A 24,343-nucleotide genomic window follows, 5' to 3' on the forward strand; every position below is an offset into this window, starting at 1 on the left:
GTCCCTGTAAAACGAGACACCCACAACTGAGAGATTGCGATGTTTCTAATGGAGACCGTAAAGCAGAGATATTTAATGGAACAAGGGAAAAAATGGAAGGGGGTAGAAACGAAAATCTCGTATGGAGATTTTAGCGAGGGACGAGATATTGTCCCGAATTTCCTGACGTTTCGAAAAAATACGCAGGGAGATCAAATTAATAAAATAAAATAATAAAGTAATGAGTATCTATGTGAAAAGTTCTTCGTATTTTAATATCATTACATTCCAAGTATTATTTCAGCTACCCTATTGTCCCAATATCCAACATAACGAACACTAATAAAAAAATCCAATCGTTGGAAAAATCACAATTTTTACTACCTAAACTCGTAAAAAATTAGAACATGATAATGAGAAGAAGACGAAATGATAGCGATTATCACAATTTCCTAAACGAATTTAAAAAAATCTCTTGGAGGTTTAATCTCATTTACGTTGTAAGCTTTTATGGATCCTCAGTTTGCTTTATCTATCACTGATATGACAAACTGTTTATTTAAATAATTCGGAAGAATGTTCGATGGAGAAATTTTAATCTTATACTTTTAATGTCTGTCTAATTGCGGCTGTTACCGCAAGATGTGCATCAACGTGAAGAAGCTTTCGATCCGACTACCTCGACCGTCTTTTGTCTCGCGTTTCTCTTCTCGCGTCGCATGGAAGCTTATGTTCTCCCTTCGAGGAGACAGACATGTAAACGCATACATAAACATATGTATGTATACGTGCTACTTGGACTTTTCGACGACGAGGTGTAAGATCGATTCAACACATTCGCATGTCTTGTGTTTCTTTATCTTTAAACTTCTGCTCGCTCCATTAGCACGGATATTTTCAATATTTGTGGAAAGACGTTTTTAATTTGGGAAGATTGACAAGGCGACTGGAAAACCGAAGTTTTTGATATGGACGGAGAGTAGAGGAAAGAAAAAAGAAAGAAAATTGAATTAACAATATTTTTCTGTAATTTAATTACAATTCAGCTGATTTTTTTCTCCACGTAAAATTGTCAGATCATAAAAATTATTTCTCTAAAAACTTCATAATAATATTATTAAGAACGGTTTATTGTGAAAGTAGTGTGAGTCCACTTTCCTTTGTTTTGAAATATTAAAATGTTTGGTTCTCCGTGTTGAAGTAAACGTAAATTCATTATGCAAACAGGTTTTTTAAGAATTAAGTAAATCAGTATCTTTCTTCAAGGTCATGAATGGATCTACACAACTTTCAAAATTAGTGAATCGTATAATTAATTAAATTTTAATTATGCAAAATTTATTCTTTATGCTTTAATCCAGCTTTGTTTATAAATAAGAAGATGGAAAACAAAGTACTGTTATTTCATTTTGATATAATTTACGTATTTACTGTAACAGCATGCTCGCAAGATTAATATTAGATACATTCTACGTATCTTGAAAGTGGAAGTGTATTGAAATATTCATAGTGTACGGAAAGTGGGTAAGACGATAACTGCATCATATTCTTACATTTTATCACACTGTAGACATATATTTCAATTATTATAATTTATTATCAACGTAATTCTTTCTCTAAATAATAAATTGGTAAAGTTTAGATCCTCGTTAAAGTCTCAAGTAAATATTATAAGTTACGTTTCTCGACATAAAATGAAGTTTTTATTGTATTGGAAGTGTTATTGAGTTATTCGAAATAAGTGTCAATATTTCACTTTCTTTCTTCAATCTTAGGTTTGCACTTGGATAACAACCCGACATAAACGTAAAACTACTATTAATTTAATGATACTTTAAACGTAATAATTTACTAGTTTATTACTGAATTGTATTTAAACAACTTGTTTACATCTGCGCATGCAATGTTATGCGGGATAGAATTACATTCGCTATCATTTGTTTTTCATTATTGGTGGTTCGACCATTTGGACAAGCTACAGATTACAGGGAATGAATTTACACCATTTCCAAAATAAATCACCACGCAATTCCATTTAATAATGAAATTTCAATTGATTAATACAGACAAATATTTCAATATTTAAATTATGAATTGTTTATAAATAAATCGATCGCATTAAGGTATACATAAATTTAGAGTTTTCTCAACTTTTACAAAAAAATGCACTTTTATCGCTTTCAAAATAAACGGGTCTAATTCTTAAATTATCGTAGAACAGTGTAGTCAAAATTCGTATAAAAATTCAAAGCCACAAAAGACAAAATAAACTATGAACTATATTATCATAAAGGTATCACTGTTCACAATAGCAGCGCTTCGAAAATCACAGAACTACCCGTTGGATGACCAGTAACCCTTGTTTCACCAAATGATTCTCCATCCGGTTGGTCGTAAGGAAGACGATGAAACGCATTCTTATGCGTTTCTATTTGTTTCGAGGAACACGGGGGAAACACGGGTGCGCCTTTTGTTCATGAGATCGAGAAGAAGGTTTCAATAACGTTAGCCTAGGGGCCCGTCTCCGTTCAGACGCGAATAAATTTCATCGGCAAACTACTGTATCCATTACTTTCCTCTTATCGACGTGGGTTTCTTCGCGTCGTGAAAGAGCACGGCACGTGACCGTTCACATGGGCCTCTGACGTCGCCGAAAAGTAAATAAGCCGTAAAATATCGCGGAGCGAAGCTTGCATCGCCTAGAAACTACCCTTGGAACTGTACACCGGAGTGGAGGTATACAGCGCGTGGAAAGGGATGGCATCTGGCTGGATTTCCTTCGTGAGGGTCGAGCTTTCGCTTTCGACGAGGCGATTTTCACGGTATCTATCACGCAACCTGTCAAACCCACGTGGAATAAATGTAGATCGTAAGACTCGAGCGTCTTGATGCCTGCTGGGAGTGCTAACACTACGATACTGTTCTCACGAGTCGTGCTAACGACGTATGAGTATAATTTTTCAGAGGAGAATTTGATTTTAAAGACGTTTTATAGCATCATACAAAAATTTACGACCAGAAGAAATTTCTAACTTTATATTCGAGAAGCGATATATCCAACGGAACTTTAAATAACGCTGGGTATAGAAGCGTAATAAGCGGAAGAAAATAATGTAATACACGAACATTATATAGTTGTATAATATTGATATTTGGAATATAAAATGAAAAATCTACCTGCCCGGAAATTTTTACCACTATGTATATGCATATATCGTGTAGCGTTTGAGTGTCCTAAGCTTTCAATTCTTTTTTAAATTTTATATTTGAATTTCGATCCTTCAAACTTGATTTTGCAGACATTCTGATTAAATTTTTGGCTACATTGTGTGGTGGTTTAATGTCATAAGCTTTTGATTCTTTCTTAAATTTTAAATTTATGTTTCGATTCTTTATTTAACATTCTATGTCGGAACTTTTCGTTTAAGATTGGATTTTGATGTAGCCTCTGTAACGAATGATTAACGCAGGGAATTTGTAACGAATGATCATTGATGAATGTGTTAATAGTAGATGACGAATGTTGCTAATTTAATTCCAAGTAATAAAAGCTTTATGTTTGAATATGAATGACTAATTAGAAACGTGTTAAGCTATTAGCCAAAAATGAAATTGTGATAAATGAATATCAAACAACATTTGTATTCTAGGGTTAAGGAAATTATATGTTTTAAGCAACAAACTTCGTTTCTTATTAATCTAAGACTTTCGCGCGATATCGTAGATCGATATCTTAGGAAAAACCATTGTTTCAATGATAAAGTAAAGAGAGGCGATAAGATACACGCGATATAGCGCGACGATAAGATAGAAACTATATTATTTGCGATCGATAACGGATATATTTCACGGACTGTAAACGCATATAATATATCGAGGTCCCATTTGCATTTTGTATGCATCACTTGTTTCGCTGGATGCCAATCTGAAAGTTAAAGTGGTGTACGAGTATGCTTTTTTGTATTGTTTGTTTAATCCTTATACAATAAACCTTTGATAATGGAATATTTGATATAACGCCGGGATTTCCCGATGGGGCCGTTATACGTGAAGTTTTTCTATAAATGGAAAATATTTGAAAGCATCAATCTTGTTTAATTGTACAGGGAGATACTTTATGTTCTTTCTATAAATAACCAAAAAAAGGGATAAAGAGAGAAAGAGCAGATGAATTTATTAAAACGTATTCAACACTCGCAAAAATGAGATTTCCTTGAAAAATAATATTTCATTAAATTGCTGTATATCCCGGCGCCTCTGCTAACTGAAATCCAACTCGCGATATTATTTAGTTTATTAATAAATAGCTAATAACTCGAATACGTAAAACCGTTCCGTTATGCCGGAGTATTCTTTAATTAATACAGGTAACGTGCACGCGAGTTTCTCGTTTTGTAAATTTAATTACGTCGGCATTCGCGGCCATAAATTAAAATTCTTCCCCTGGCTGAAAATTCATTCCCTTGACTGTTCCCGATTAATACATTACTATGTTGAAAAATATACATAAGACATCGCAGCCGCTCTTATCAGCATACTCGTTTTAATTAAGAAATACAATTCCCCTAGCCCGCCGTGTATAATTCCTCCCTTCCTTCGATAAATAGTATCACGCGATGTGTCAGTGACTGTACACGCCGATGATGAAATCTTGAACGTTTATAGACGTCTATTTATCAGGTTGTTGAGAGAAAAACGATCACGAAGTAGGTGCAATGTGATTCCCCCGAGTAACAGAGTCTTTATTGCCGCGTAAAATATCAAGACCATGTTGTCTAGGACTGACAATTCGGCCGCGAAGTATTTAGCACGACCACCGGGAACTCAAGCTGTGTGTCTTATTGCTTGAGTTAGTTCATGGTACGTCTGGGGTCTTAAGTGCCCTCGTGTTTCTTGGTTACATCGCAGCATGTTGAATCACAGGTAGCACAGGATACAACGTCTCTTAACAAGCATCCATACCTTTCTCGTCGCCCTTTGCAATTTGACCTATCTCTATGAAACATGTTTCTGCGAATTTACCGGGCTAAATTATCAAATACAGCGGAAATGGAACAGCAACGCACGAAAGCTTCGCCCTTTCGCTTTGTATTGTACTGCTAAAGAATTTTGTGACACTTCAAGTAGAATTTTCCTTTCTTTAACACTAACACTGCCAATGACTAAAGAAAATGGAACTTGTAAGAAATAAGTAAAAATGAAAAACATGTGAGAAATGTATGGCAAATGAAAAGAATATTTTATCCATATATTTTACAAAAGTTAATTGTATCATCGTAACCAGTTATATAATTTTCATAAAAATTGCAAATCTATCTCGAAATATCGAATGCTTTAAATTTCATAATCCAAAATATGTTTCGCGTTGAATACATTGTTTTAAATACTGTGTGAAATTGCATGCAGTAGATGAAGTATATTTTTTGGTAACAAATTGGTACATAGTCTATGATGGAATTTTGCCAAAGCGATGGAGGTCCGTATATACATGCGTCTATGTAACTTAAAGGGTTAAACTTCTTCCTAAGTGCAGTTTATACCCTGAGATAAATTATACATCGCAATTTACCGAATTAGCTTGATCCCAAACTTTGGAACTTGTACTTGACTTCTATAATTACACACGTCGCTCACGTTGGAATTTCGCGAAATTGTAGAAGATAAACCTTGTCGCGTGCAGATTCTTCCAAATGTTCTACTCAATGAACTGGTTTCATTTGTCTTCGTTACAAGCGAGATACATTGTGTTCTATAAAAGAACAAAGTAAAAAAAATTTCATACAAAATACACGCAATACACATGATGAAAGGTTTCCTTTTTTCAACAAAATCCATTCAACTTTCACAAACGGATATCGACCTCATTTATCATACTATCAGATTGTAAATCGGGAAAAATTTTTGTCTAGTGGTATAACTTTCGCAACGATGTTCCACATTAAGCGTGCCCAGCAAACAATCACCGCCTCCGCAACTCGTATCGTGGAAAAAATAGAAATGTCAAGTGGAACGCTCGATCTTTACAAATCCGCGTATCGTAACCGACGATAATAAAATACGACTTTGTACGAACGTGTATAGTGTACACTTGTAACTAGCTGAACAAATTGTCATGCTCTCTTTCGAGTGCATGACGATGAAAACTCCAAGAGAAGAACTCGATAAGCTGATATCGAACTCGACCGGCATGTGGATATGTAACGGTTGTACTTGCGATTTTTACTCATTTCGACACGAGTACAGTTCATCGGCACTTTCAGTTTGAATGAAACGCGTTTATAAAATTGACACAATCGTGTAAATTTTGTAGACGTGTAGATTGATGTTTGTGAAACTGACAAGTGTAATTATATATTGATATAGTATAAAGTCGTACAAAGCGACTAAAAGGGGAAATCGGTAAAGGCAGGGGAAATGATAACTCAGCCGAAAAAAAAACACTCACCAAAATTCAACAGGCCAATATAAAAATAAAAATGCATAATAGTTAATTGTAGGAAGTACTAATAACGTAATTTGTGAAGGATCATAGAAAGGCTTTCTACAATTGATATAATTTCTGCAAGCTTAAAGGCTTAAAGCTTTTTAGAAAAATTTTCAAGAAAAGTTACGTTTTTCTTGGTTATAGTTTTGCAATAAAACTCTTACAGATATTGATTGCCCTTTATCTAGGCTTTATTTTTATTTTTCATTTTTTTTATTTTTGGAACATGAAATTCGTGAAGGGATGAAGAGGATTATAAAATCGGTTTAAAGTTGATATATTTGTTATTGGGAAATATAGATCTTTTTGAGAGCTTGTCAAAAATTCTCGGAAAAGTATATTTTTTTTTTTTTTTGTTGGATATTGTGAAAATATTTTTAAAGTATTACTGTTTCTTGAGTTTGTCTAATTTGATTTTTATGTCCCCTTTCTCTTATATGTGCAATTTATGAGGAGAAGAGAAGAGGATCAGAAAAGTGGTAGGGTTCGTGAATTCATTATTAAAAGAAAATATTTTGTAGGTTCTTTTCGTTTTTGTAAGTGCATGAACAAATTTTTTTAGAATATTGCTTTCCCTTGGCTCTATTGGTGTTTTGTCCTTTTAATCTACTTCCTATGTATATGCATGTAGATACTTTGTGGCAAGATGAAGATTTGAACGAGTCGAACGACGAAAAAGGTTGTAAAAGTGCTCCAAAGTTAATGGAATTTTCGTTGGGCAAAGAGTCGAAGAGTTTTTCGAAGATTTTAAGGAAAAGTTACATAATTTTGCGGTGGACTTGAAAGACACGCTTAAGAGTTCTATTAAAAGAAAACTTATAAATAATGTCGTTTTATATTTTATGAAGATTGCAGATAATAATATTGCTAGTGATCTTTATTTTTTAAATCACTACTTACGAACAGATTCGCATATTTAATTTATGCAAAGGATTTAAAAAATTATCAAACTTTCCATTCTGTTTTTTTCTATTACTTTCTATCTGTATTATGAAATCTTTTAACGATAAGGCTATAAATCCAACAATAATTGGAACATATTTAAATGAACTTTGACCAAAATCTTCAATGTCAAATCGATCTAAGACGTGGCCAAATGAATATTTTCACTCAATAAATTAACAAATTACAGTACATTGTCGAAAAATAAAATGTTACACGTGCACATGAATGTTACCTTTCGTAGAGGTAGGTCAGTTTTGCCATTCGTATATTCATTAACACTCCTTTGTTCGGTATTTAAATTAGTCTGCATTGTAGATGATTGTACGATTAAAGGAAAAAGAAAGAAAAGAACAGGCAAATTATCATGCTTGTTATTCGGCTTGTTCGTAAATTGACCGACAACAAAATGAGTCTGGAATAAAACGAAGTAAATTTTCATGCCGGCTCTACGAGCTTTCGGAGTAAAAAAAGAAAGAGCAAGTAATCATACATTTTCGCGGTAGGTCAGTGAAATTATGACTATAACTTGAAGGACGAACAACGCTCCATAAATTAGTAAATGCTAGTGCCGTTACATGTATATTTTAATTTTATTCACAATCATTACACAGTTAATTGGTTCAAAAGTATTATCATCCTTAGCTACATCTTCTTTAATATTTCTCGTCTGTTCATACGCTTCTGTCTTTATTTGTAAGACGTGATTTGTAATTATATTATATTTTTTTTAACTATTCAAAATAATATTTGATATTTGTTTTGTACGAAATATTTTAACTTGAAGAATGTTTTGTTAGCTTCTGCGTTGCAGTTGTTTTCTTGCCGAGAAATTGGTTGAGCATTTTCGTTCGCTCATCTTTAATACATGATTCTCGTAATTAAAACCGTGTCAACAAGCATGCTCCATTTGCAAAAGAAGAACGAGGTGGTTGAATTATCCTACGCATGAAAGAGTATCTCTCATTTGTGCTCACGCTTGTTTTCTAATTTAGTAAAAGCACGAACAGTAAATAAATGTATTTGATAATAATCTCTGAATCAACTTGAAGGACAGAGCATAAAATCTTTCGACTTCAACATCATGTTCATATATTTTAATGAAGACTAAAAGGTTTCAATAAAAATATCCAGATACACGGCTGACGTCAAATGATATATTATGCGGAAGCATTTTAGTAGAATGAAGATCGTGTCTCTCGTTTTCCAAAGCATAAAAAGACACTATATCTTAATTTTTCTTTTCTTATCTTCCTGTAATATAATACTCTGCATTGCTCCATTAATATTTTCAATATACTAGGTGCAATTGCATCTCGTTGTGATGTAGATGAAACGATATTGAGGAACAGCATAAACGAAGATTTATTATAACCAAGGGGAGAGAAATACGATGATGGATTAAATGAAACGATATTGCGATTACGTACATTTGTATTTTACGCGAAAGTCTTGGTATTAATCCATATATTCGTACGTAGTAGGTACTTTAATTGTAAATGCAGCTAGAAAATATCTGTGTCGACTATGAAAATTTAGATCTGAACTTGAAAATGTAAATTATCATAACAGATTATAGATTTAAATAACGTTTACCATGCTTATATCGTTTTAAATTTTATTTCCGAAATTTCCATTGTATTAATACATTCTGAATGCACATAAAATAAAAATAAAATTAAGGAACGAAATTAGCAATAGTGATACTTTCATGTATCTGTATGTTTAAGTACTTTTAGAACAATAAATGGTAATAAATCATTGATAAAATGTACTCAGCTTATGTCCATCTACTGTACCGATCGTCAATCTTGCTACAGTTTGTGTCTTACGTTTTAAGATACCGATTTCGGAAAAAACAGTGTTTCATATGCCACCTGTTATTTGTTACGGTGAATATAGAAATTACATTCAACTCAATTATTGTGGAAGCGACAGAAACCTTATTATCTTACGGGTTCTTACGGGATATCGCGTTACATGTTCTGCAATACCGACTATTCAACAATTTTATTACGCCCTCTACAATTTATAACACCGCGTCGTCCGTAATTAGCCCGTTTGAAAGTGCACCGTTTATTTAAATGAAATTTTAGTTAATACTCGATTAAATAGACTTCATGGTGATTGAATTCATTTATTGGAACGCGAACTACTATTATATGAACGAGAAATCGTAAGTACTAAGGAGACTCAGTGTAAACTCTTACTATGCGAAGTTCTGATGTACGAACCCACTTGTCCTGCGAATTCACTCCATGGCTCTTTTTCTTTCTTAACCTCATATTTCCTTACCTCCAATGAGTACTTCACAGTCCCGCTTTCACTTACTCCTCGGTAATAAAAAATAAATTGAAGTATATACAATTATTGCGTCTTTTCGAACATCAAGACGGTAAATTAAAAAGTATTAAAAAAAAAAAAAAAAAAAAACAAACGCGTGTCTTCATAATAGCAAATGGGTATTTCAAACGTTAAGAACGTAAGAGGTAGACATAAAACGCATCCAGGAGATGAGTTTCACGTTTTTCTTTATTGTTATTAAATTAATGTGTTGTTCAAGGACTTATACACATATACATATGTGCACAGGCGTGTAAATGACGCGCGCGTGTGCGCACGCGTGCACATATCGTATACGTCTATATACGCACGTATGTATGTATTGTATATAACAGCGACAATTACAATGCATCGTTTATGATCAGTAATAATAATCGTAATCGAAAACCTTACCGATTACTAGATGAAACCGAAAAAATACCTGGCGAAGTAATTCATAAGTAATTAATCGTTTAATTAGTACAGTCGTTATTACTCGTAATCCTTAGTCCATCGTGGTTTCATTATCTTCTTTTTTTTTTTCTTTTGTTTCTTTTGTCTTTAACGCTTATATCACTCGTTATAGATACAGGGATACAGAAAAATAATACCGCGCGGCTGTGGTGGAATCTTCTTAAAGTATATTATGTATATATATATTTATATTTATGTATATATATAAAAGGGGATCGAGGACTGTCATTAGAATAAATTTGCTCTCGCACGGATTCGCTCTGTCTCCGGTATCGAGTTTTCAGTCACGATCCAGCATCTAGCGTGCAACGATCCAATCGCGAACAAACGATTTTCCATTTGGATAAAATATCTAATATTCTTTTCCTTCGTGAAAAGTGTCCTCCCTCTTTGCTGTAAAATATATTCGTATTCGTCTCGAGAATGGTTGAACATTTGAAACATTATCTTCCGTTTGAGAAATTAATTAAATCTAATTTTCATTGTAGGATATCGTTTTTCTTCGGATTCGTTCTGAAATATTCATAGAGTTTTATAATTTTGTAATTTCATCGATCGACAAATCAGGGAGGACTTCAATTATTTCATTACATATTTCTACTATTGCCACTTTGACGAAAGATACAACAACATATCGAAGCTTTCGAATCGAAATGTATCTATCGTTTGGAAATATATATTTCTAATATTGAGGCAACGAGCTAGCTATTGTGAGAATTTCATTTGAATATCTGAAGTATCGTAAAAACCTTTTAACAAACTTTTGCATCCTCCTAACTCTCCTTGCAATATTTTTAACGATACACAGACCTTTTATGCCGAGAATAAGAAAGTTAAAAAAGCTGAAAATTCCTAGACAGCAATATAAATCCACAAGATAACAAATCTATAATAATCGAATCAAAACTTTAAAAGACGATGGAATTTACAATGTACAATTTACAATGATACTGCTTATAATTATATATCAAAATTCTAAACGACACACGCGCGCACACAGTACACACCACGCACATACACACAATGAAGTTAGCAATTTATCGAAACTCAAATCTTTTGCCTTGTTAACCGAACGAAGATCAAGTTTGCACGAAATTATCTGTTCTTTCCAAGGAGTAAGAAACACGAAATATCCGCGACAGGATCGATGCACAGGAAATTCCAGACCGTAATGTCGCGATGTTTTCCACATCGCTTTTTAAACAACGTTAGGATAAATTGTAGCTTTACTTAACGATCCTACCAGCCGAGCTCGTCTACGTGATTAGCGAGATCGGGATATCAATTTTACACGAGCTGCACTATTTAGGTCCTTGGTCCATTTTCGACGCATACGTTTTATTTACAAGACATTATTACTCTTTTTTTTCCTCTTTTATTTCTCTTTGGTGCGTGCCTTACCACGTTACTCTCTTACTCTCTTTCTCTCCCTCTCTTTCTCCCCGTTTTTTTTTTTTCATTTATTTTACTTTATTTGGTTTGTATGCATAAATTAATTCTCTTCATGGCGGATCGAGAGCGAATCGTCGAGAGGACCTCCGTGTATATAAATCGTTTTCACACGTCGACAAGTAGATCGGGAAACTCGCGTATCTTTTTGTCCATCTTTCTTTTTATTAATGTTATTATTATTTATATTTTTTTTTTTTGTTTTTCATCGAGGGACATATTAGTCGAAGTAGCTCAAACGAATACAATCTCTACGTCGGATGGTTCTTCGTCGAATTAAACGTTGTCAAGCACTTTTTGAGACGATGCCAGGCCTACGGAGACAGATAGGTTCGGGCTACGAGAGTCTTGATTTTTATTAATCGAATCGCTCTGGCAAAGAACTTGTATTTAGTGAAATTTTGAAAAGAATCTGAACATCTCGTAGTCTGGGAAAGTACCGTTTCATCGCTTGAGGATAGAAGAATTGTCAGAGACAGTGGAACTATTATTTTTTAAATCATCGCAATTTTAGCGAAATGCAGGTATCGTATTTTTCCTTACTGTTATATACAGCTTCATTTTTCATAAGCAATTAAAAGTCATTTAATAAATTGCACGATAATCGAAAAGATTACTTCGTTATTTTTATGCGATCGTTCTTTGCTTCATCCATCGCTCTCGTAACGTTTTATTTCTCTCCGTAAGATAGGGAAACGTAACACAGTCGACTCCGATCGTCCCCACAGGCGAAAGACGATATTCCACCTCGCCGTGATCGATATGGAAATATCGAAGGTATTTCTCAGATTTCTTTCACTCGATTTTCTTTTCCCCCGTCTCAATTTCACTGCTTCATGTACTTCTTTCCCTCCCTCACTCTCATTCACCCACTCACACATTCTCTCTTTTGTATGACATGCTATTACCTGTATATGACACATTTACAATAATAACAATATGTTACTCGTCGACAATCGCCACCTCGGTCCACCTCGGTCCTTAATTCGTACTTTTTTTTTCTTCTTTATGTATACGTGTTATATTCATATACTCATATTTATATATTTATATATTTATATAATCCGAAAAAGTTCAGTGTGTGTGTATGTATCGGTAGTGTCTATGTGTATGTATTTTCCGTGTATGTATTTCTGAGTGTTCAAAGGTCCTGGACCCCCTCCATCATTTCATTCATCATCGTCCCCACCTTTCTATCCCTCTCGTCTTTTTCTCGCCTTTTGCTCGATCGTTTATCACAAAGTTTCTCGAATGCGTCGTCAAACATCCGAATTATCACGCTTTTTGCATCCTTGCTGTTTATAATTCTCTCACGAAATCGTCAATCAAATTCTCTTGCTCTCGTCGAGTAACAATTACGATTCGTTGCGATCCGATTAATGGCTGTTTCGTTCGTGACAATGGCTTCGCGCGATGCAGATCGACTTTAACTTGTTTCGCGTTGCACATGGGAAAATAAAACGATACACTGATGAAATTATCGCTGTATTCCATCCGGATTTAATTTGTTAAAATATAACGACGAACGTGCTGAGCTTCAAGCGGTCTCTCTTCCTTTAGTGGAAGTTTAAATAAAGTTGAAATGCATCGTTCTTTGCTTTGATTATTTCCGTAATTACGTATGATTTATACGACGTTTATAATTATTACAGCTTTTTACTTGAGCTTAGAATCTAGAAACTGATGAGTTAAAAATTTGAGTCCTCGGCTTTAGAAAATTGTATCATCTTCCTTGGAGGAATGGAATATTGGAAACGTGCATTGAAATCTTCGCTGTGATTTCCTATTGATTAAAAAATTTGATATTGTGCTTCTTCCAAAGAGAGAAGACATGCCGTGCGATTTAAATGTCATCGCACGAAAACCAAGGAATACAGTAATATTTTCCACCATAGAACGACGTATCATTTTTCTTTCCTCTCACACAACACAACTTCAATGTATCGTTTCGACTCAGTGTAATTTGTTAATGCGTGTTTAGTGTACGAATCGGGGAGGTTAAAATTCCGAGCCAGGACTCGCTGTTGCGTAATTCGAATCGTTTAATTGCCTGCGTCCATTGGAAATGAGATATTTCAATCTAATTCATTTTAATGATTCGTCCCGTTTTAATGATTTTATTTTACATTTGCCGGCGTATGTTCGTTACGCGAATGAAATGAACCTACACGAAAGCCTGGACACGATTTTCCAACCTTCCCTCGGTACGATGAGAAAAATCAATTCAGTGCACGGTTCGGTTAGCAAAGTTTTAATTTGCGTTTGTCTATGGGAAATTAACGGCGGAGTAGAAAATGATTAGAGCTTTCTTGCACGTGGTAACATGCGTGTACGTGTTATTGATGCGTATGCGGACAACTGTCTCGTTGGATGCGATTCACGCGTGATCGATGCAAATTACAAATATCGTGTGCGTGGTCGAATAAATTGTCTCCATCCCCATCGTTACTCGTAGAAATTTGTATTATTTTTTATTATATTTGCAGGCAGTTAAAAATCTCCCTCTCGTAAAAATTTGGCAAGAAATAATTTATACTTGTATATTACGATTTAAGCGGATTCTATTCAAATTTTGTTGCATTCTTTCGATTTCATGTACCTCGATATTTTTCGTATTTCACAGATTCTTCGTAAAAATTTCTTTAAAAAGGATTCCCTATACCAAGCGTATTCCTTTAAAGCGAAATTCATCCTAAAAAGGCGATCGCTTGAAAAGAGAATTTCTCTTAAAAAAGGTACTCCTCTGAGAACAAAGAATTTTCTGCATAAAGGTATTCTCTTTGAAAGTGAATTAAAAAAGAATTCCTGGTAAAAAGAAATTTCTACAAGCTGAAAAAATTCCTCCAACTAATTACTTCACGTGTGGCCACTCGCTACGGCCACTCAAACTCAGATATTCCGAAAAGAATCTCTAATAGAACTGAACGTATTACGCGCGTTAGGGATAAGTTCGCTTGATCGACTTTCGGATATTTCTTGCCGAACGTAATCGAGCTTCAGGAGCTCGTTTCAAGATAACGATAATTTTTACGAAAGAGAAAAACCAGTGTTCTTACCACCGCCGCGAGAACAAGCGGGCTGGCCTTTCATTAATTCTCGCTTAATCGTTTTATAATGTTGATTCCTTCACATAGAAACAGGTGAATTCGTGCCGACCGGTCGTTAATGTGGCTTTGTGTGGCGGAAACTTGTGCGTAGCCTGGTCGGGCAAACGGTAAAAAACAGTCGACAAGGAAGCATGAAGGTATACGCGAAATTTTCAATTGAAAATACACACGTCGAGATTTGGTCGAGATATCACGACGAATAAACTTCCCTTTCCTCTTCATCGAGCATGGTTTTCGATTATCGTAATTGTCGCATTTGCCATAATTCACAGAGGAGGTTGCACTCTGACTTTATTATATTCAAAGAAATTGAGTAAATTAAAGTAAAAATGAATCACCGATACTGCGGCTTTTATTGTACTTTCAAACATTCTTCTTGCTTAAGGGTTCCTTTACGTTTATACCTTTTATCCGAGTATATCCAAGCCAGAAGGTAAAGTGTCTTTAAACTAACGTTGATTCCCCTTCATCTCTCCCTAAGCATTGCCGATAAAAAATTAAAGAAAATGTTTATTTTCGCTATAAATTTTGAGACTCTTCAAGCACTAGCGATACATTATACGCAGGGAAATGTATAAAAATCGTTTGTCGGTTATATGAAGAATAATTAAATCGTTACATGCTGTTTAATATATCATCGTAGAGTCGCGTTCGTTTCTTTTTTTTTTTTTCTTTTTTTTTCGTTTTTCTCATTCTTTTTCCTTTAAAAAAGTGCGTTTTATATCTCAGGATTATGTTCGCGTTACTCCAATTAACATTACACTTATTCACGAGCGATTACGAATATATTTACTCATTCCGACGATTACAACTATCGTGTATGGATCACTGGTTTTCTCGTGGCATGCTCAACACATACGAGGATAGAAAACCATGCCTTTGCGAAATTCGAAAAAAGGAACGCTAAGAATCCATAATCAACATGGTATAACTTGTTACGTTCTTAAAAATTGTACGAAGGAATTGTTGTTGAGAGAAGGAAACGATGCTTCTGATTCACTCCTCTGTTTCGTTAAAATATTTAAACGATATTGTACTCTACTTTCTTTAATAAATAGAAATAAGTGCTTCAAGGTTTCGTGACGATTATTCTTAATTAATTAACTAATTGACTGGTATTCACTGAGTGTATATAAAAAAATGAATCAATGAGACTTTTTGATATGTATTATGAAAAAAGCAATATCACATTTATCATTAAATGAAGTAATTTCTATCAATTTTATAACGTACAAACAATAATTTCAGATTAAGTTCTGAAGACGAAGAAATAATAGGAGATATAGCTGTGTTTCAAAACCTCGACATTTGAAATTGTCAAATTCAACTTCGTCTGAACACATGTGCAAATACGAAGCAGAAAGCACACTTTCCTTCTACGGCATGTTTCTATGATTCCCGTGAAAACCGATCGACGTAGCTGCGTCGACGAAACCTAATCGACTTCCTCGTCGAGCATGCTACGTTAGAATGAATGAGAGATCACGAATGGTTGAACGCGCGACACGACATTATAGAAGAAACGCGTTTCTTTTCCTCTTACTCCTCTTTTTATCTTCTCTACCTCGAATCACTTTCACATTTATTTTTGCGACGATCTCCACGTTGTGGCACATCACGTTCGCTATTGCTATTTTTTCCTCGTGTGTACATACTCAATCATCGTTTACACGCGACAAGACGCAGACAAGAACAGATTCATTCTTCCACTTCTCTCAGACAATCTTTCTTCGTTTCTTACATTTACATACCCGTTATAATAAAATACACATTCGCGAATGTCACAGTGCTGCTTTGTTTCATCTTTATTCTCTCTCTCTTTCTCCCGCTATCTCTCTTTCTTTCTCTCTGTTTGTTTTACCTTAGCGCAATTTAATCGCTCTTCTGCATATCTCGTCCATCCTTCTCTCCTTCATTCCTCAACCCCTACCTCGTTTCTATCTCCAGCCGATTCTTCTCGCATCTATAATTATGTACAAGGTGGAAATTGATTAAGTGTTCACTGATAAGCGCTCCCTTGCTCACTTTCTCCCGCTCTCGCACGCCATTTATAAAAAATTGATTCGTTTTTACTCTTTTCTCCCCCTTTTCTTTTTTTGAAGATTAAAATCTTCACCGGATATATACTTATCGTTAACACTTTCTTCTCGAACGTCGCCCCAATCCGTTTTCATTATTAATTGTACCACCTTCACCAGCCTGACCTTTCAGAGAGTTAAGCTCATTCGATTCACGTTCGTAACCAGCGTAAGATCTCCTTCCAAGATGTTGCACCGCTTGACGTATTATGAAAAATATTCTCGAAGACAATCGTGTTCGCCCATCACAGATATAGTTCCAACGTCAGAGGTACGGGCTGCTAAACACTTTCAACGTTCCCTTGCCCCCTTCATCTCTACCCCTCTTTTTCTTTCTCTAAAATTAAATTTATTAAGGTCGTTTTTACGCTTGTATGTATATGTATATGTAACAAGAGTCTTCGTTCTATGTACACGTGTTCATTTCCTTTCTTTGTTAAACGTTCGAAGAGAGGGTGAGAAGACTTTCCCGCTCTCCAACGATCTCGTCGTCGTTTCATCGTAAAACACTCCTGCAAATCGTCCACAAATATTCTGTCTCGTTCTATCACGAACGTTTCACTTTCATCTTCGCTTTGGATCAATGCATCCACCCTCGAAGCACGATCGTCGAGAACGATGGTCGCGTTACGTTAAAGGCGCGTTGTTTTATTTTTTTTTTTTCTCTCTTCTCTAATATTTACATCCCACCAAGGAGCGTACAGGGTCCATTGGCTAAAAGAGACCTCGTGGATCCCAGGTGGAGTTATTTTACTTTAAGGCAGTGTCGTTCGTCTGGGATGAGTATCTCTGGATTCCTTGATACAGTAACACACATCAAGTCATGCAAGTCTCGTGCTGATCTCGTGGTCTCGCGTACTTCTTCAATCGTGATGATCGTTTCTGCACCGGTTTGAACTCCACACCAGAGCCAGCGCGATCAAACGAGCGCAGGGCATCGTCGTTTGATTCCGGATTACGTGGAATGATGGTTCGAACTCGACTTCGAAACACGGCCCCGTGTGTCATACGGGTTCCTCCCGTTTAAAGTTGATATTCTGTGAGGCGCAAAAGTCACGTGTGAACGGGATGCAGTTGAACAGCTTGCACACCTCGCACTCGTACACTGGCACGTTATAGAACAGGGCTAGAAGAAGGGTAAACAGGACGACGATGAGGATCAGGCAGATCCAAATTAGCCAAATCTTGCGGCGACGGTCGTAGTGGCCGAACGAGATGAAAGGCATCAGCGCGTATGCCGCCAGGAAACCGAAGATGAAACCGAACAGATGAGCGTAGTTGTCCACCCATGGAAGCATGCCGAGGATTAGCAGGCCTAGAAGAACGAAGATCAGCTTCGACAGGACTCGGCGAGGATGCTTTAGCATCGGCCAACAGTGCAGCACCTCGACGATCAACGTGGCGAGAAGGGCGAAGTGTGCCCCTGCTGGCCCCACCTGTAAACAATGAGAGTTGAATGGTTTTAAATCGCGTTTAAAGCGAAATACTTGATTTACTTCAATGCTAATTTCTATTTTAATTTAGTTCCCTGGGCGATCGTTAATTTTTTGAAATACTCGCGTTGGTTATAGGATGATTTGTATCTTTGTTTACATGCTAATTTTTGGATTTCTCTCCTAATTAATTTGCTAGGCTATCATTGATATTTCGAAGTATTCGCATTAGTTATATGGGAAGTTGGTCGTTATTTTGCTTGTGACAATGGATCGCTATTTCGATGTTAATTTTATGTTTCTCTTTCAAAAAGTCGACTATTCAGCATGTTTACTAATTGGAGATATTGGTATGAAATCTTCCTTTATTATGGTCAATTCTTTTAAACGCTTATTAATTTGAAATACTCGTATGAAACGTTCCATTGTAGGACTCATTTCCAATCGTATCGCCGTGTTTCCGCAATTCCATTCGTATCCATTCAAAGTACGCAATATCAGTCGAAAAGAATCGTACATAAATTTCCATTTACAGAAATTTCTATTACACAGAAACCTCTTACAACAAACTATCGCTGAACGATCCGAATTATCGATAACCCACGCAGGAGAAATCGCGTTAACGTACTCGACCAGCTTTCTCCAAGTAGTCAGGCTGAAACAATAATTAACACTATGCCGCGTAAAGAGAAAGGGTGGAAGAGAAAGAGAGAGAGATAGAGAGAGAAAGAGTGAGGGAGAGAGAAATAGAGAGATAGAGACAAAGTTTCCCAGGGCGGAAGGTACGTTTAACCAAACTAATTAGAACAAATTGGACGGTATTAGTTCTCGAGGAACGGTGCTTTCTGTCCGCCCCTTTATTCTCCCGTCTTCTCCGAGAACTGGTGGCTGCCTTAATTCACGAGTGTACGCTCTCTGATAGAGGAAAACAGTCGGAATAGAGAGACTAGAGGGAATAGAATTGACGTATAACTCCAAGTTCACCGACGTGTTAAGGGGGTAAACTGTCGAGCGATAAGACGGCCGAGGGTGAGAAACACCGTAAAGGAAACGATCGTAATGCTGTTAACCCTTTTCATGGGTATGAGTCACGGTGCAAACCTGGTCTCTGAGCAATTACTTCGCCCGAACGGGGCCAAAGCGTCGATTAAATCGACGATACACAATGAAATGCGCCTGTTAAACGTCCCGTGAGGTTATTCAATTAAAACTGCTACGTGGCATCTAATAAAACCATCGCAGCTCGATAATTAGCCTCTCGCTTGCCTGGCAATTTCTGCAGAAAGAAGAAAGTTCTTTCTGTTCTTATTCGTGAAGATATGGTTAAGTTGTGTTGCGTTGAAACGCGATTGAATGGCGTTGTGTCTTGGTCTGTCGATTTTCTAAACAAAAGCATAAGTTTTAATTTCCTCTTTAATAAAAATTTGGGTTGTATTAAAACGTTTGTGTGCGTGGGTTAAGAAATAATTTCCTTTTTGTGGTATTCCTCTTCAACGTAGTCTTTCTATATTTTAAGGACAATTAGATATGTTGTGGTGTTAAATATTATCTTTGTTCCAACAATATCTACTGCATAACAATGTCTGCATTAAAGAATTTGTAAGGGAGCATCCAATTAGTTTTATTTATTGCTCCTCATCTTTATGTGCTCTTTGAATATTTCTAAAACCCTTAAAGAACATATACACTCGCGTGACAGTAATCTCACCTATTTTTCTGGGCTATATGATCGTAATCCAGGGTACGTTTGTTTCGTCTCGACATTTCTTTGAGAAATTAAAATATGCATACCTCTGCTCTGTAAGGAACGAATATCGCACTGGCCAAGTTTCCAGCTAATGCGCCGATAAAATAAATCAAAGCGATACGCAGCGAGCCAGTTAACTTCTCCAAGTCCCGCATCAAGAAATACTGAACCATTAGCGTGATCGACAGATGAAGAACTCTATAAGTCAAATAAAACACCACATGATAATTTAATATAATTCTCTGCCGAAAAAATATACTGCGTAATTATTTCGAAATAAATTCTGTTCAGAAACGTACCCTGCGTGAAGAAACATGGTGGTGAAGAGTCTATAGAACTGATCTGGCCACTCGGGATGAAGAAATGGTATCATACCGCAGACATCGTGCAAACACTCGACCTGGGAACAGAGCGACGCCTCCTCGTGGAAGTAGCCGTGTACGAAATCACAATATTCCTTGGTGGTGATGCGACACATCCCGTGGATGCCGATACAACAGGGATGACCGATCACCTCACAAACCATATGCTCTGCCATCTTGTCCTTGTATCGGCTTACTGGGAAATTTCCATTGCTCCGTTGACTCCCGTTTCTACTGTTGAGCAAGACAAAACGGGTTCCTCGATATTATTCAGGAAAAATATTGGAAAATTCAGGAAAATATTTTTGAAGTTTTATCACCTTCGGTGCTTGAAGATTTTTGGTAACATGATAGAATTTTAAAGTTTTCGTCATTGCTAGATACGTGGATAAATGCTACATAAAAAATGTAGGAGAGATTGGATTTTTGGATGACGAATTTACCTAAACCGTTGATTAAACGGATTAGTTTTTCGACAGATGGGCCACTTGGTGATGTCATCAGGCCATTCGTAAGGTGCTATACTAGCTGGAGCGTCGCAGAACTTTGGATCCAACCCACAAACCGATCCGCTTATGCGTCCTCCCGGTCCACTGTCCCCAGGTCCCCATTTTTTCCATGTGGATATCGTGTTCTATAGTTTTTGAAAGCACCATTAAACACTTTAATCAATCTACCTTCAAAAGATACAATCGATAAATGATGCAAATAATTAAAATTAAAAGTACTTCAGGATTTCTATACCGTGCAAAATTAATTGGAATATCAGGTTCTGGAAATTAACAGTTTTACAAGAGATGTAGGCAACGTATAAAATACAGTACAAAAAATTGTTTAAATACAAGTAATTAAGGATTCTTCTATATACACGCATGCAAAACTAATTCCAATATAAATTTCTAGAAGCAAGAACCACCAATGTGTTCGTAATTCATGTAATATATAAAATAAATATCTATATAAATAATCGACAACAAGATAGAAATTCCACAGAAATTTACCGTAGCAGTCGATCTCAATCCCCGGACCAGTTGGTTCGTAAAAGAGGAAATTATATTATAAACACGATACGAGGGGATATTCTGCAAAGGAATATCTAATTTCCTTTATATTTAATATTTTCCAGCTGGAAACGAAATAACAACTCACAGAGCAATCCGCTTTGCTGGATTGCACGCAGCCAGAGTCGTCGTTCCTGATGCAGCATGCGGTGTCCCGTTCTCTTTCCCGCCAGACGTCGATCTCCTTCAAAATTTTAATATCGCGACGCATACACGGTGCAAACTTCGCGCCCAGATGAATCAAATCCGCGGCCCTCGGACCAAACCAGAAATTCGCTGGTTCCTGGTAGTCCACTTGTTGCAACGACAGACTGGTCACGAGAACCTACCGCACAATTTTCACGATATTCTTTCTACGCCGAATTGCTTTACTTTCTGCGACTGTAGGAATTTTCTCAGTAATTACAATAGCATAGGATAGGAATTTTTAGAGTAATTTAAAGTAACTGCGAGGAGTGGATTTTCTGATTATCTTTTCTATAAACTATACAATGTGATTTTGTTGAGAACATTATAAGAAAAGTAGATCTAATGGATGACTAAGGATTGGAAAAGATTGAAGATCATAAGAAAATTGATAATTGGAAGTTTTGGACTCACCAAGCCCGATCTGTGACTAAGATCCATGCCCACAGGTCCAAAACCGTAACACGCTAACGAGATTATCAAAATAAGAACTTGAACGGTGGTGATCCAATACGTAAAATATGGACGATGATCTTCGAAGTCGTCCAGCTGCCTTCTGACGTCTGGTTTCTGAGACACGCTCTTTCGAAAAGATCTCCTGCAAGCATAAAACAATATTTTTCATATCTTTCTTTTATACTCTTCTATTCTTCTCACTTTCCACTCTAAATACAAATAATTTCAAACCTTAACATTATCAGTAAGAATTTATATACTTAAATTATTATTATTTCCTTTTAACATGCTCACTGCGTATGTTATACGTTATCAAATAGTTTTCATTCAGTATATAGTTTCATTCGTATTATATTGTAAAACCGCTTCTACATTTGCATATATTTGCATGTGTGCTGCTATCAATAAATAATGAACACCTCATGGAAAATGGCGAAAGAAAGAGGTTTCGTAGCCGCAAAGGTTGTATCGTATGATCGATAACTATATCCCCCTTGGCATTTTTTAAATATCACGCCGTCCTGGCAAGACGCTTTGCGTCACGCTTTTTTCCCTCTCATTTCTGACGTTTGCCGCTTATCCGCGTTTGTTATTTGTGTTCCGCGTATATCTTAAACTGGGTCGTACCTACATGATAAAACCTTCGCACGATCGTTAAAGCGGAATGAAGGAGAGCCGCTGAGAAAGTTGTTTCAATAAAGCTGGGTTATCATCTCATCTGCGGGGCAATGCTAACTTACGGAATAAAATAAACGTAGGAAAGACAAATTTCCATTCTGCATTTCCAGTTTCCGCTGTCTTTCCTCTCCTTCGTTTCTTTTATTCCTCTGGAACATTTTTAGGAACCGAAAAGTCGTAATTTTGATGTTTATCGGAAATAATAAAAAAATCTCCGGATTATTTCAGTCGGCAGATATATCTTCTAAAATTGAAAATTTTGAAGTTTTATACTCGAAAAGCCGAATACAGACAATATATGTAGAATTTTTAATCTTCCCCTACCGGTTACCCCATTTGGCAGACGTGTTTTTCACAGTTCGAAGACGCAGGAAATTTTGAAATGCGAATTGTGCAACATTTGAAAAGTTAATTAAAAATATCACGTAGAACTGAAAGCTTTTTTTCCTGTATTTTATATTTTAAAAAATATCTTTATATACACATATATAACGTATAGGAACATATAATTTATATAGTATACATATATAGCAATTAAATTTTCCTAATTTGTATTCTGTTTAATTTTAGTTTACTTTCTGCATCTCATACAATTCCTTTCGTTTCAGCATTCGACATTATAGTCGTAATAAATTGTCATCGGACGTGAATTTTTACCAGGTTTGTCGAAAATATAGGCCAATGAAATTATTCGCATGGAAATTCATTTATTGACCGTTTCGAAATCAATCTCTTCGTCGATGTGGAATAACAACCGCATCAACATACAACGGCAAACCGATATCTGATAAACGTGTAGACACAAAACAGCAAACTAATACGAAACGCGCGGTTTACTATTCACTGTATTTTTTGCTAACTCTATTTTTAGCTGAGTGATGTTAATACGCCGTCCATATTGCGAATAAATACAATAAAACACTACCACACACCAAATTATCAAATTTAACGAGAAAATATCGGTACGTAATCTATATGATGAAATATTTTCATAAGTTTACGCAGTTTAATGTTCAACGAAGTATTTGCCGAGTACTTATACGACGTATTATTTACAAGCTACAAAATATTTCCAATAGACATGTTTCTTTGTGTAAATTTTAATTTAAAAATCGGCAGAGCTTGTCCAGCAGAGTTATAATTATTTATTAATTATAAATTATTAACAGTACCGCGTTGTTTTAATAAAATCATGGATCTAACAAATTACACATACATTTAATTAATTATTATAATCAATACCTTCGCATTAATCAAATTTCCTCCTTAACCATACATAAAAGTTGTACTAAAATTACTACAAGTTTATCTTATTATTATTACGAAATTAATGATATCTATTTAATCAATTTGAAGTCGTTAAAGAGGGCGAATCTTCCCTTTGAAAGTACTTCTTGTCTCGTTAGGATCGAACGCGTCCTTGCTGAGATATCGTCGTATAAAGACGATCGTAATTTTTTGACAATTTACTCAATCGCCTCACTCGCACACTCGGAACTCTTCTTCGCACGTACGTGTTAACCTAATGCAAGCTCGCAACACTTGCGATGGTCAGTGACAGACGCTGACTCTTCGTCTTCTTACT

At 35.8% G+C, this 24,343-nt stretch overlaps 1 protein-coding gene and 1 long non-coding RNA gene across 6 annotated transcripts in view; one reads left to right on the forward strand and one right to left on the reverse strand.

The window, feature by feature from the left end:
* Positions 1-24,343, forward strand: part of LOC138187084 (uncharacterized) — a 243,144-nt gene that overhangs the window by 192,836 nt on the left and 25,965 nt on the right. The gene's annotated exons all lie outside the window — the stretch shown is intronic.
* Positions 11,756-24,343, reverse strand: part of rho-5 (rhomboid-5) — a 284,621-nt gene continuing 272,033 nt past the window's right edge. For 3 of the 5 annotated variants that reach the window (XM_069127553.1, XM_069127550.1, XM_069127551.1), the window contains 7 exons: positions 22,039-22,222; positions 21,529-21,763; positions 21,379-21,407; positions 20,821-21,011; positions 20,315-20,611; positions 20,060-20,213; positions 11,756-18,271 (listed from right to left, as the gene is read on the reverse strand). In XM_069127553.1, the coding sequence (XP_068983654.1) occupies positions 17,840-18,271; positions 20,060-20,213; positions 20,315-20,611; positions 20,821-21,011; positions 21,379-21,407; positions 21,529-21,763; positions 22,039-22,222 (1,522 nt within the window). In that variant the 3' untranslated portion in view covers positions 11,756-17,839. Of the gene's footprint in view, positions 18,272-20,059; positions 20,214-20,314; positions 20,612-20,820; positions 21,012-21,378; positions 21,408-21,526; positions 21,764-22,038; positions 22,223-24,343 lie in introns of all 5 variants that reach the window. The other 2 variants (XM_069127552.1, XM_069127554.1) reach the window with 2 other exon arrangements.

The sequence above is a fragment of the Bombus flavifrons genome, chromosome 14 (genome assembly GCF_040668555.2).
Source record: "Bombus flavifrons isolate JBK064 chromosome 14, iyBomFlav1_principal, whole genome shotgun sequence".
NCBI lineage: Eukaryota > Metazoa > Arthropoda > Insecta > Hymenoptera > Apidae > Bombus > Bombus flavifrons.